Source organism: Brachyistius frenatus, unplaced genomic scaffold (genome assembly GCF_029030835.1).
Source record: "Brachyistius frenatus isolate BFR_SWC_R1_liver_20210118 unplaced genomic scaffold, ASM2903083v1 Contig_53, whole genome shotgun sequence".
Lineage (NCBI taxonomy): Eukaryota > Metazoa > Chordata > Actinopteri > Embiotocidae > Brachyistius > Brachyistius frenatus.
The window spans coordinates 2,720,001-2,734,757 of record NW_027210652.1 but is presented as its reverse complement, the minus strand read 5'-3'; the positions used below and the strand labels follow the sequence as shown (position 1 = coordinate 2,734,757).

Below are 14,757 nucleotides of genomic sequence, written 5' to 3'. Positions count from 1 at the left end.
AGTATGATGAGATATTCAGTCACGTTTGTCCAGGTTTGGATGAGAATGTGCTTTTATTCAGTCGGTGTGGATGAAGTAGGCGGGGCCTTTCCTCTGTAATCACTTCACCAACAATCCTGCAGCTCAGTGGTCACTGATATCTGCAGGTGAACCTCGTTCCTCCTCAGCAGCAGATCAGAGTACAATCACGACTTTAAAACATCCTGTGGATGATGTATTACTTGTGAATACTTTTACCAACATATTTATCTTCATTACGGTTTTAACTGCGGTTTCAGTTGTTCTTCATTGAGAGAAAAGTCTGAGTGTATGTTTTACAACTGCTATTAAGATAAATGATATTTAACAATAATTTACATGGAGATGCAGAAAACACGTTACATTGGTCTCATATATTTCATATCATTACAGGCATGCCATGTGTGAACATATCCCCCTTTAGCCCCTTCAAAAACAGGGACCCCTCACCCCTCCCCCGAGAGCCCCGCCCCCCACCCGCTGCACCGAACAACGTGTTCACTATGTTAGATATTTATAACCACAGCAGGACATGAGCCATGTTGAACCTGCTATCACGGAGGATCACGGTCGTTGGTTCGTTACAGAAAGGTGCGGCAGCAAAGATAACAACAACAAAACAGATATGACTGCTGACTCATCAGTTATAAATGCAAACACAAAACAATATTGTCAGACGTGGACGTTTTAACGGGAGGATTTCAACATGACGTGTAAAAGCAGCTCTGTGTTCTGGGTGGGTCTAGTTTCATGCACACTAACACGGTGGTACCGAGTCCCCGCCTGACCCAACTGGATCATAAGAACCACCTGACCCGTCTGGACCATAAAAACCACCTGACCCAACTGGATCATAAGAACCACCTGACCCATTCAGTTCAGGAAGTTCATTCAACACTAACGTTAATAACCGGATAGCAACGTTAATCACCAGATAGTAACATTAATAACCGGATAGTAACGTTAATAACTAGATAGTAATGTTAATAACCAGATTGTAATGTTAATAACCAGATAGAATGTTAATAATAACCATAGTAATGTTAATAACCATATAGAATGTAAATAATAACCACATAGTAACGTTAATAACTAGATAGTAACATCAATAACCAGATAGTAATGTTAATAATAACCATAGTAACGTTAATTACTAGATAGTAATGTTAATAACCGGATTGTAACGTTAATAACCGGATAGTAACGTTAATAACTAGATAGTAATGTTAATAACCGGATTGTAATGTTAATAACCAGATAGAATGTTAATAATAACCATAGTAATGTTAATAACCATATAGAATGTAAATAATAACCACATAGTAACGTTAATAACTAGATAGTAATGTTAATAACCGGATAGTAACGTTAATAACCGGATAGTAACGTTAATAACTAGATAGTAATGTTAATAACCGGCTAGTAACGTTAATAACCAGGTAGTAATGTTAATAACCAGATATAATGTTAATAATAACCATAGTAATGTTAATAACCATATAGAGTGTAAATAATAACCAGATAGTAACGTTAATAACTAGATAGTAATGTTAATAACCATATAGAATGTAAATAATAACCATATAGAATGTAAATAATAACCATATAGAATGTAGATAATAACCATATAGAATGTAAATAATAACCATGTAGATAATAACCATATAGAATGTAAATAATAACCATATAGAATGTAGATAATAACCATATAGAATGTAGATAATAACATATAGAATGTAGATAATAACATATAGAATGTAAATAATAACATCGAATGTAGATAATAACATAGAATGTAAATACTGTATAACATATAGAATGTAAATAATAACCATATAGAATGTAGATAATAACCATATAGAATGTAGATAATAACCATATAGAATGTAGATAATAACCATATAGAATGTAGATAATAACCATATAGAATGTAGATAATAACCATGTAGAATGTAGATAATAACCATATAGAATGTAAATAATAACCATGTAGAATGTAGATAATAACCATATAGAATGTAAATAATAACCATATAGAATGTAGATAATAACCATATAGAATGTAAATAATAACCATATAGAATGTAGATAATAACCATATAGAATGTAGATAATAACCATATAGAATGTAGATAATAACCATGTAGAATGTAGATAATAACCATATAGAATGTAAATAATAACCATATAGAATGTAGATAATAACCATATAGAATGTAAATAATAACCATATAGAATGTAGATAATAACCATATAGAATGTAGATAATAACCATATAGAATGTAAATAATAACCATATAGAATGTAAATAATAACCATATAGAATGTAGATAATAACCATATAGAATGTAAATAATAACCATATAGAATGTAAATAATAACCATATAGAATGTAGATAATAACCATATAGAATGTAGATAATAACCATGTAGAATGTAGATAATAACCATGTAGAATGTAGATAATAACCATATAGAATGTAGATAATAACCATATAGAATGTAGATAATAACCATATAGAATGTAGATAATAACCATATAGAATGTAAATAATAACCATATAGAATGTAGATAATAACCATATAGAATGTAGATAATAACCATATAGAATGTAGATAATAACCATGTAGAATGTAGATAATAACCATGTAGAATGTAGATAATAACCATATAGAATGTAGATAATAACCATATAGAATGTAAATAATAACCATATAGAATGTAAATAATAACCATATAGAATGTAGATAATAACCATATAGAATGTAGATAATAACCATATAGAATGTAAATAATAACCATATAGAATGTAGATAATAACCATATAGAATGTAGATAATAACCATATAGAATGTAAATAATAACCATATAGAATGTAGATAATAACCATATAGAATGTAGATAATAACCATATAGAATGTAGATAATAACCATGTAGAATGTAGATAATAACCATATAGAATGTAGATAATAACCATATAGAATGTAGATAATAACCATATAGAATGTAGATAATAACCATATAGAATGTAGATAATAACCATATAGAATGTAGATAATAACCATATAGAATGTAGATAATAACCATGTAGAATGTAGATAATAACCATATAGAATGTAAATAATAACCATATAGAATGTAGATAATAACCATATAGAATGTAGATAATAACCATGTAGAATGTAGATAATAACCATATAGAATGTAGATAATAACCATATAGAATGTAGATAATAACCATATAGAATGTAGATAATAACCATATAGAATGTAGATAATAACCATATAGAATGTAGATAATAACCATATAGAATGTAGATAATAACCATATAGAATGTAGATAATAACCATATAGAATGTAGATAATAACCATATAGAATGTAGATAATAACCATATAGAATGTAAATAATAACCATATAGAATGTAAATAATAACCATATAGAATGTAAATAATAACCATATAGAATGTAAATAATAACCATATAGAATGTAGATAATAACCATATAGAATGTAGATAATAACCATATAGAATGTAGATAATAACCATATAGTAGAATGTAGATAATAACCATATAGAATGTAGATAATAACCATATAGAATGTAGATAATAACCATGTAGAATGTAGATAATAACCATATAGAATGTAGATAATAACCATATAGAATGTAGATAATAACCATGTAGAATGTAGATAATAACCATATAGAATGTAAATAATAACCATATAGAATGTAGATAATAACCATATAGAATGTAGATAATAACCATATAGAATGTAGATAATAACCATGTAGAATGTAGATAATAACCATATAGAATGTAGATAATAACCATGTAGAATGTAGATAATAACCATATAGAATGTAGATAATAACCATATAGAATGTAGATAATAACCATGTAGAATGTAGATAATAACCATATAGAATGTAGATAATAACCATATAGAATGTAGATAATAACCATGTAGAATGTAGATAATAACCATATAGAATGTAGATAATAACCATATAGAATGTAGATAATAACCATATAGAATGTAGATAATAACCATATAGAATGTAGATAATAACCATATAGAATGTAGATAATAACCATGTAGAATGTAGATAATAACCATAATAATGTAGAATAATAACCATATAGAATGTAGATAATAACCATGTAGAATGTAGATAATAACCATATAGAATGTAAATAATAACCATATAGAATGTAAATAATAACCATATAGAATGTAAATAATAACCATATAGAATGTAGATAATAACCATATAGAATGTAGATAATAACCATATAGAATGTAGATAATAACCATATAGAATGTAGATAATAACCATGTAGAATGTAGATAATAACCATATAGAATGTAGATAATAACCATATAGAATGTAGATAATAACCATGTAGAATGTAGATAATAACCATATAGAATGTAGATAATAACCATATAGAATGTAGATAATAACCATGTAGAATGTAGATAATAACCATGTAGAATGTAAATAATAACCATATAGAATGTAGATAATAACCATATAGAATGTAGATAATAACCATATAGAATGTAGATAATAACCATATAGAATGTAGATAATAACCATGTAGAATGTAGATAATAACCATATAGAATGTAGATAATAACCATGTAGAATGTAGATAATAACCATATAGAATGTAGATAATAACCATATAGAATGTAGATAATAACCATGTAGAATGTAGATAATAACCATATAGAATGTAGATAATAACCATATAGAATGTAGATAATAACCATATAGAATGTAGATAATAACCATATAGAATGTAAAGGGTTAGGGTTAGTTATAATGCTGTAGCACAGCTACAAAGGGCATGTTTTCTTTAAATAACAAGTTGTTTTGAGAAACAGACATTTTGCCTAAAACTACCGACTTATTTACGTTAATTACGGTAAACGTTAAACTCAGTTACGAACTGCTAAGTAGCTAGCTAGCATTAGCATGCTCGTCACCCGACGGTTCCTGCTGCGCGTTACAGAATGTGCGCGTGAAAAAAGGTTTTTTTGTGAAACTCGGACCGATAATAAGACAAGCGGCGGAAACACCGACTCACCAGCCGTCACACCACAACCGGACCACCCGCTTCCTCTTCTCCGGGCTGCACACCGGGCCACCCGGCTGGCTGCAGCCGGCTCCGTCGCTGTGCTCCTCGGCTGCGTGGTGCCCGTTCCGGATCATCGCGGCGGCTTCAGGCGAACAGATCAGCGGCACGAATACGAACAAGCGGCGAGGGAAGTAGAAAGCGGTCAAATCCGGGTTTCCTCGATGGAAAGGGTTGTTTCAGAGGACGTCACCGGGTCTGCAGCTCGGACGGATTCACGCTGAACTGCGGCCAACGCCTCCAACGTTACGTCACATCGGACGGATCCTCCGACGATGACGTACATTGCGTAATCCACTCCTTCACCACTTCCTACCTCCTTCACCACCTCCTACCTCCTTCACCACACTACTACCTCCTTCACCACCTCTACTACCTCCTTCACCACCTACTACCTCCTTCACCACGCTACTACCTCCTTCACCACCTACTACCTCCTTCACCACCTCCTACCTCCTTCACCACACTACTACCTCCTTCACCACCTACTACCTCCTTCACCACCTCCTACCTCCTTCACCACCTACTACCTCCTTCACCACGCTACTACCTCCTTCACCACCTACTACCTCCTTCACCACACTACTACCTCCTTCACTACCTCCTTCACCACCTCCTACCTCCTTTCACCACCTCCTACCTCCTTCACCACCTACTACCTCCTTCACCACGCTACTACCTCCTTCACCACCTACTACCTCCTTCACCACGCTACTACCTCCTTCACCACCTCCTACCTCCTTCACCACCTACTACCTCCTTCACCACCTACTACCTCCTTCACCACCTACTACCTCCTTCACCACCTACTACCTCCTTCACCACCTCCTACCTCCTTCACCACCCTACTACCTCCTTCACCACCTACTACCTCCTTCACCACACTACTACCTCCTTCACCACCTACTACCTCCTTCACCACCTACTACCTCCTTCACCACCTACTACTACCACCTCCTTTCACCACGCTACTACCTCCTTCACCACGCTACTACCTCCTTCACCACCCTACTACCTCCTTCACCACGCTACTACCTCCTTCACCACCTACTACCTCCTTCACCACGCTACTACCTCCTTACCTCCTTCACCACGCTACTACCTCCTTCACCACGCTACTACCTCCTTCACCACCTACTACCTCCTTCACCACCTACTACCTCCTTCACCACCCTACTACCTCCTTCACCACCTACTACCTCCTTCACCACGCTACTACCTCCTTCACCACTACTACCTCCTTCACCACCTACTACCTCCTTCACCACGCTACTACCTCCTTCACCACGCTACTACCTCCTTCACCACGCTACTACCTCCTTCACCACGCTACTACCTCCTTCACCACGCTACTACCTCCTTCACCACGCTACTACCTCCTTCACCACGCTACTACCTCCTTCACCACGCTACTACCTACTTCACCACACTACTACCTACTTCACCACACTACTACCTCCTTCACCACGCTACTACCTCCTTCACCACGCTACTACCTCCTTCACCACACTCCTACCTACTTCACCACGCTACTACCTCCTTCACCACACTACTACCTCCTTCACCACGCTACTACCTCCTTCACCACGCTACTACCTACTTCACCACACTACTACCTACTTCACCACGCTACTACCTCCTTCACCACGCTACTACCTACTTCACCACACTACTACCTACTTCACCACACTACTACCTCCTTCACCACGCTACTACCTCCTTCACCACGCTACTACCTCCTTCACCACACTCCTACCTACTTCACCACGCTACTACCTCCTTCACCACGCTACTACCTACTTCACCACACTACTACCTCCTTCACCACCCTACTACCTCCTTCACCACGCTACTACCTCCTTCACCACGCTACTACCTCCTTCACCACGCTACTACCTACTTCACCACACTACTACCTCCTTCACCACGCTACTACCTCCTTCACCACGCTACTACCTACTCCCGCTGTAATCAGCTTTCTACTCCACTAAAATTACCCCTCAGCCTTTGGTTCATATTTTGCATGTTTGCAGGGCCTTTTTTTGAATTTTAATATTTTTCTCTGCCTGGTGGCTCTCTGAGGTTTTCCAGAAGTTTCCTGGGTGTTCATGCAGGTTAGGTTTTTTGAAGCAAAATTAATAGTATCATGATTTATTCTCTCACAACTATAACAGTTTTCTTCTTTACAAAATACAACAAAATACAAGTCTTCACATTCAGTTTTTTGCACTGGTTTGACTTTTGGGAATGTTGGACGCCAACTCATCTCAGCTGGTTTGTCCTCATCTGTGTGATTATTAATACTACCTGATCTTCCTGAGACAAATCAATAAAGACAACTATTCTGTAAACAGTAACTTAGTATGATATCATGTAAAAAAAACACATCAAAAGATAACATTACAAACTCAAGGTTTCCTTCTCACGAGATTAAAAATGTAAACGCAAACAGAGTGAGTAAACCAGGAAGCAGTAGTGGCCGAGCGACGGCGCCCGAGAACCTGAGGACGGATGACATCATCGGTCAGTTCACACCATCATGTAGGTAAACCAGAATACCTAGAAAATACACATCGGCACAAATAATCTACGTAAAAAAAAGGTCCATTCAAAAATGCAAATTCTGAACATCTGGAGAAAAAAAAGACTACAAAAATATATTTTACTTTAAACAATATATGTAGAAAATGTTAAACCTGTAGGAAGACAAAATTCAAAGGAATGGGGAGTGGCATGCTGCTGCTGGAAAACACCTTTAAACATGTCATCTAATGAGCATTCAGCCTCAAAGCAGCAGCATGTTGGACATGAAACCAGCTCCGCTACGTACTCTGTAGAAAAACTAGGTTTGAAGTGATCTTCCACAACAATCTGACCTTCTGTGTGTAAAAACTTGACCCTGTGTTTGTGACTTACTGGATCAAAGCTGACAGAAGTTGAGTCAATGAAAAATTGATTTTCCAGACACTTTTTAAGATTCTTCTCAAGTTTGTAAAAACATGTCCAGTGTTGTACTTTCGTGGTTGTGTCACAAGAGCCACTTTTAAATCCTGCCGTTACTTAAAAATGGATGTTGTACAAAATAATAATTTCATGGGCAAAATGCCATTTTCAAATGGCAAATAACTAAGTCTTATTTTTTCCTTCACACGCGCACTGCATTTGACTCAATGATGTCATTGCAGGCGAAGAGACACAACATCCCTTTGGAGCTGAAAGTCCGACTCGTCTGCATCAGAGCTGAAAACTTTGCTCCCTCGTTTGAACGAGTGATCAGAACACCTGACCACCATCCCCGTCCTTCCATCATGCAGCTTTTTTCTTCTTCCTCCTTCCTTTGCCGTATCCTCGCCCGAACCAGCCACCCTGCACGCACGCGGCTTCGTCCGCCGGCTCCTCGGCTTCGGCCGAGCCCTCCTCCTGCCCATCAGGGGGCGCTATGACCTCCCGAGTATGGCTTCTGACCTCCTCCGGCCGCAGAGGGGTAGCGAGACTGAAGATGGGGTCGTCGGCCCTGACGAGACAGAAGGAAGGAAACTCAGCTCAACTGGAAGGTAAAAAGTTTCTCATATTTTCCTTCTTTTTAACAGGATATCGGTATCTGACTCTTTTTCATTTATTCTGCATGTTCTACAAAAAAACAGGAAATAAGCACATTTGTACACATTGTGTGAGAACTGAATAACAGATTTTGTATTAATAGGGTCAATATATTTCAAATTATCTCGGTATATTATGACTTCCTATGAATGTCACCTGTTGTATGCAGGAGTCTGAATGTTCAGCTCCTCCATGAGGAGGCTCATCACTTCGTCACACTTGCCGTTAATTTTCAGCACCGCCAGATCATCTTTAGGCGTCCACTGAAACAAAAGCACACACATGATCAGCTGCTGACAAGCCACAACTTCATCTGTCAATCAAGCAGCGACAACTGGGCTTGAATTTGTAGCCGATGTACAAGTGCCTCAAAGGGCAATACCGCTAAGGGCCACAAGGGGCTGGCGCCAAAAAACACTCCCATTAAAAAAAACTCAACTTCTCATGGAATACTGAGTCAATATGTCATTATGATTAATACTAATCAGACTATAATACAAACCAACCGGTGACATCATCACTACATCCATTTTTATACAGCACGACTCTAATTTATTTGCATCTGATTAAATGAGCGATGAAATGCACCTGCAGGTTGACGATGTAGAGTTTGGGCCGTTTGCTCGTCGGTCGGTTCATGCACCACAGACACGCGTACTTCTTCAGCACCTGGAGGAGCGACACGGAGACATGAAACATCCAACACGCATCATACATGTCAATGTTTACGTAACATATTAAAATGATTAAAGCAAGACTCTGAAATCTAACAAACATCTGATTAACAAATGAAAACAAGTTATACATTAATTGTTACAAATGACATGGCATGACTGAAAAGTGTGTTCGAAAATAGAAAGGTGGGTTTTAAACTTATTTGCTGATCTGAATGTTAAACATGAGAATATGAGAAGATCAGTTCTGTTAGCAGTCATGTAAACATTTAAAATAGAGTTTAGTCCTGTGGAGCATCAGGTCAATATAAATATGAATTACAGTCCATAAACGGAGCTGTAAACATTAACGATCATTTTACATGTAGAAACTCATCCAACGTGCCTTCAGACTGGAGCCCAAGCACACAATAACATCCGCCATCTTGGCCGCGTCTGCAGCTCCGGTCCAGTTCAGAGGTTGTTCGAGTGTCCCGCGTTCCCCGAAGTGCACGATGGTGTCTCTCAGTTCGGCGCCGCAGCGGCTGCAGCGGCGACTCGTCCCGTGACGGTGCAGCGACGTCCGCTCCGTCACGTCGAACACGCGCACGTACTCCCGGACCGGGTCGCAGGTCGTACACACCTGGAGGCAGAACGCACACCTGCAGGTCAACGTGTTGTTTCCGGGACGATGAGCAGCGGCACGAATCTTTTACAAAGTCCTGTCAAATCCCGTCTCTCTCTCTCTCTCTCTCACACACACACACACGCACACACACACACACACACACACACACACACACACACACACACACACACACACACACACACACACACACACACACACACACACACCGGAAACTGTCTAGTCTCCACACAGATTTACTTATTATTAGTAGTAGTATTAGTGGTAGTAGTATTAGTGGTAGTAGTATTAGTGACAGTAGTATTAGTAGTAGTATTAGTGGCAGTAGTATTAGTAGTATTAGTGGTAGTATTATTAGTGGCAGTAGTATTAGTGGTAGTAGTATTAGTAGTATTAGTGGTAGTATTATTAGTGGCAGTATTATTAGTGGCAGTAGTATTAGTGGTAGTAGTATTAGTGGTAGTAGTATTAGTAGTATTAGTGGTAGTATTATTAGTGGCAGTAGTATTAGTGGTAGTAGTATTACTAGTATTAGTGGTAGTAGTATTACTAGTATTAGTGGTAGTAGTTGAGTCCTAAACTCTGCAGACAGACTGCAGCAGGTCAATGTAAAGATCAGAGACGTCCTTTGAGTGACAGCTGGATCTCTCAAAACACTAAAGTTCAAAAGCAGAAAGATGTCGATGAAATAAACACAAACGGACAGAAACATGCTGGAATATTAAAATCTTCTGGTTTATCTGCTGCTTTTAGAGAAAACTCTTCAAAGTTCAGAGACGAGCGTCTGCGTGAGACGGACCGAAGATGTCTCACCTCGATGAACATGTTCCCGTGCAGCTCGGAGAGGGCGTGTCGGGGAAGGCCGCTGCGCAGGTGAAGTCCGTCGCAGTTCTGAGACACAACGTGCTTCACCTTCATCGATAATCACACAGAGGACACGTAAACATGACGCAGCGCCGCCGCTACACGCGATCTGTGTCGGTGTGACGTACCAGCTGTTCCTTATGAAGCGTCTTTATGCTCATGTGTGTGAACGTCGGCTCGGCTTTACTCAGGTCAGACGAGCTGTACGACAGAAAAAAAGAGTTTCATTCACTTCAAAACAACAGAAGTTCTTTATACTTTAGTTCTTTGAAGGTCCCGATGACGTCATCTCACCCGACGGTTCGTCCCTTCTGCAGCTGCGTCCACACGCCGTTCGGACCTCTGTAGTCCGGGATGGAGGCTGCCTGGAATGAGAGACACCATCAGGTGCTGCGACAGGTGAGAACAGGTGGATGAGAGGGATGTCGGGCGGAGACACACCGTGCTGATGCCGGCTCCGGTGTACACCACCAGGCGATCGGCCTGCTTCACCGCCGCGGCCAGCTGCCGGACTTTCCTCTTCAGCTCGTCAGCATCATCGAACAGCTGCAAGCAGAAAACAGGCGTGAAATCAAGTTCACGACCAAAGAACTTCTGAACTGAGAACAAAGAGTGGCTTTTTATCGTCAGGATTTGTTGCGTTTTCTCATCGACTGCATGAAGGGGATTTTATTTTTAACATTTTAAAGTTATTCAGATGAATGAAACCGAAGTGAACGTTACTTAAACTGAATTGCTGCCGTTCTAAAGGACTAAACGTGGTGTCTCCTGAGACATCTCCTGAGACATCTCCTGAGACGTCTCCAGAAACGTCTCCAGAGACGTCTCCTGAGACGTCTCCAGAGATGTCTCCAGAGATGTCCCATGATGTCCTTTGTGGAGGTTTTGGAACCTCTTCAGTTGCATGATGTGTTCCAGCTCCTCCACAACATTTAAATCTGGACTCCAACTTCGTTCCACTTCTTCTTTTTGAGTCGTCCCTCAGTGGATCTGCTCGTGTTGAAAAGTCCACTTTCATGTCAACGTCTGGACAGATTATCTTAAATCACTCTTTGATATCATTAAAAATTCAGAGCTGAATGGAGGAGCTGCCAAGTCTGTCAGCAGAACCCCAAACTTTGGGGATGTTTTGAGATTTCTTTTTGCATCCAGCTGTTGTCTCGTCTGAATCCAGCGGGTCGGCCGGTTCCGGACAAACAGGACGTGGCTGGAAATCGACAGCACTCATCGATGAGTGGAAGAATTTCATTCAAATAATACGGAACATTTTCAAACCGCTCGTCAGAATAAAATCATCCAGAATCTTATTACTGATGATTTATCAAAAATATCAGCGTAAACATCGAGTCACTCTGCGAAGATGGTGGTTTTTGGTCTGACTGGGACCCCCCCCCCCCCCGCCGCCTGTAGGTGTGCCCCCCCCCCCCCTCCTGGAGGTGTGCCCCCCCCCCCCTGGAGGTGTGACCCCCCCCCCTGAGGTGTGCCCCCCTGGAGGTGTCTGGAGGTGTGCCCCCCCCCCCCCTGGAGCTGTCTGGTGGTGTGACCCCCCCCCCCCACCTCCTCCTGCTTCCTCTTCAGCACGTTGCTGCGGACTTGTCTCCTGCAGAGCTCCTCCACGGTGTCTCTGTGCAGCAGCAGCACGGCGGCCTCCTCCTCCGACCGCTCAGCTTCCGGCTTCTTCAGAACCCGTCCGACCTGCAGGAGAGAGCAGAACCGGGTCAGGCAGAACCGGGTCAGGCTGACGATCACAGCATGCAACCCTGCGACCATTATCTGCTGTTTAGCCTGCTAGCTCGGCACTAGCAGCTGTAAATGTGCGTCTGACCAGCCTGAAAATCTTCCTCTCGCGTTCCCGCTCCAGGATTTTGGCCTTTTCCAGAGCTTTCCTCTCCGTCCGGGCAGAAACGCCGGCGTCCGCCTCCTCCGCCATCCCGGTGAGACGTAGCTGTCTATTCAAAACAAAGCTCCGAGCACCAGCGACCGACAGACGCCGGGGCGGATGTTGTCCGCGTGGAGGAAACAGTCGGCAGCGCCCCCTGCTGCGGGGAGTCTGTAACTGTTCCCGCTTTTACAAACTAAACGGCGACAATTCAGTAGTAAGAAAGATTTATTACGAAGCACATACAAATAAATAACATATAAAACAGACAATGTCTAACGACACAAAATGTAAAGGTTTACATGTGTTTTGGCTGATATTTAATCCGTCCAAATATTTAAGGCAACACTAAGGAGTAACACAGTGTTCCCGTATCAAAGGGCACGCGTGAGAACCAGAACACGGAAAAGGTCACGCTAAAGGGGTCAATGTGCCAACATATCAGGGAATGGTCTGTTTTTGGTGGGAGGCACATTAACATGAAGGAAGTCAATGTTTTAAAACACTGATGAGACAATAAACTGGTCAATCTTTCTCAGCACAGCTGTAATCAATAACTGCAATTGTGCATGTTGGCTAACTTTCTAACTTCACACTTTAAAACACAGCAATGACCACAGTCTACAAACGCTTCTGTAAAATGTTAGCTTTAAACAGTAAATGTTCCTCAACACAAATGATTTGTTTGGTAGCTCATCTGAAAGTCTGAAAAACCTATTTGTGTTGCAAAAATAAATATCTATTTTCTGTTTTTCAATGCGAGATGAACCGCTGGCTTCCAGCAAAACCTGAAAGGAACGAATCGCTCATTACTGTCATCCGTTACAGCTGCGCTCCGTCTGCTCCGACATATCAAAATGTTTTCTGCGAGTCTTCATGTCGTTCAGGTGCAGTGATCAGAGATTTAAAAGTTGCTGTATGGAGCTCCTGAAAGTAGCTGAGCTGTGTCCACACGGCTGCACTCTGTCATATTTCACCCTCCGAGAGTGTAAAGAATTCTCCAGCATGCCAGATATGAAATACGATAATATATCAGTCAGTAACAGGCATCATCTTAGTGTCAAATTTTGGATTTTGGAATTGAAAACTCTCGACTGATTGATCGCACACGTTTCATGTGATCACTGGAGGTCTCGTTAGGAGTCCTCACTGGGGCCAATTAGGAAAGAGTCATCGGGGTCTGGAGGAGGAAGTGCTCTTGGGGACCCGCCGGGGATTCGCTCTGAACTGCGCTCGTTTGCTTTCTCCGGGCTTCGCTCCGGTCCTTGTCTTAACCCCCTCCTGCCTTTCTGTAGCCTTTTGGTGGATCCTGCAGGGAAGAGAGGACATGATGTAGCAGCTGAGTACAGTCTGGGAAAGAACTAAAGCTTTTCCTCGTCTGTGGTGCAGGATTTTCTGTTCATTACAAAAATGATGCTGTTTTAACGGACTCTAAAGTAACACATCTGAAAAAACACTAACACATCTGATGCAGACCGGACGAGTTTATAAATCACCTGAAATGAGCCGGTTGTGTTTAAAACTCACAGCTGTGAAGAAAATAAGAAAACAAAAGAACCGATCTGGAGAAACTCACATTATTTCTCTCTTCCTCTGCAGAGACTTTTGTGTTGCAGCTGACAGAGAACTCTTTCGTCTGGGAAGGACGGTGTGTCCACTCTAAAGAAACACACACAGAGAGACACACAGAGAGACACAGAGACACAGAGACACAGAGAGACACACGCATACACACAATACATTAGTCTGCAGTACTAATATATTCAAGAACACTATGGACACAATATTTTAAAGATCTCCTGCAGACGTGTATTTAATTATAAAAAATAACTGATGTCAGATTTTCCCAAATTGTGTTGTCTCAAAACTTCTTAAATTACATAAACCTTTGTCATTTAATATGTCAATATTCATAAATATGCAAATATATTTAATGTCTAACGTTT

The 14,757-nt window shown here is 40.4% G+C and overlaps 2 protein-coding genes across 2 annotated transcripts in view; both read right to left on the bottom strand.

Moving 5' to 3' along the window:
- Window positions 1-8,196: 8,196 nt before the first annotated feature.
- sirt7 (sirtuin 7) lies at window positions 8,197-12,946 on the bottom strand. Its single transcript, XM_069705056.1, has 10 exons — window positions 12,758-12,946; window positions 12,490-12,627; window positions 11,374-11,478; window positions 11,227-11,297; window positions 11,061-11,133; window positions 10,882-10,980; window positions 9,829-10,065; window positions 9,358-9,438; window positions 8,926-9,032; window positions 8,197-8,683 (listed from the first exon to the last, which is right to left on the bottom strand). Exons 1-10 carry the CDS (start codon window positions 12,860-12,862, stop codon window positions 8,476-8,478), a joined length of 1,224 nt encoding a protein of 407 aa, XP_069561157.1. The 5' UTR covers window positions 12,863-12,946; the 3' UTR covers window positions 8,197-8,475.
- A 75-nt stretch (window positions 12,947-13,021) lies between these two features.
- cp110 (centriolar coiled-coil protein 110) overlaps window positions 13,022-14,757 on the bottom strand; it is a 9,047-nt gene continuing 7,311 nt past the window's right edge. The window contains exons 9-10 of the mRNA XM_069705055.1: window positions 14,388-14,470; window positions 13,022-14,120 (exon numbers count right to left, since the gene is read on the bottom strand). Coding sequence (XP_069561156.1) covers window positions 13,982-14,120; window positions 14,388-14,470 — 222 coding nt within the window. The 3' untranslated portion in view covers window positions 13,022-13,981. The remainder of the gene's footprint in view (window positions 14,121-14,387; window positions 14,471-14,757) is intronic.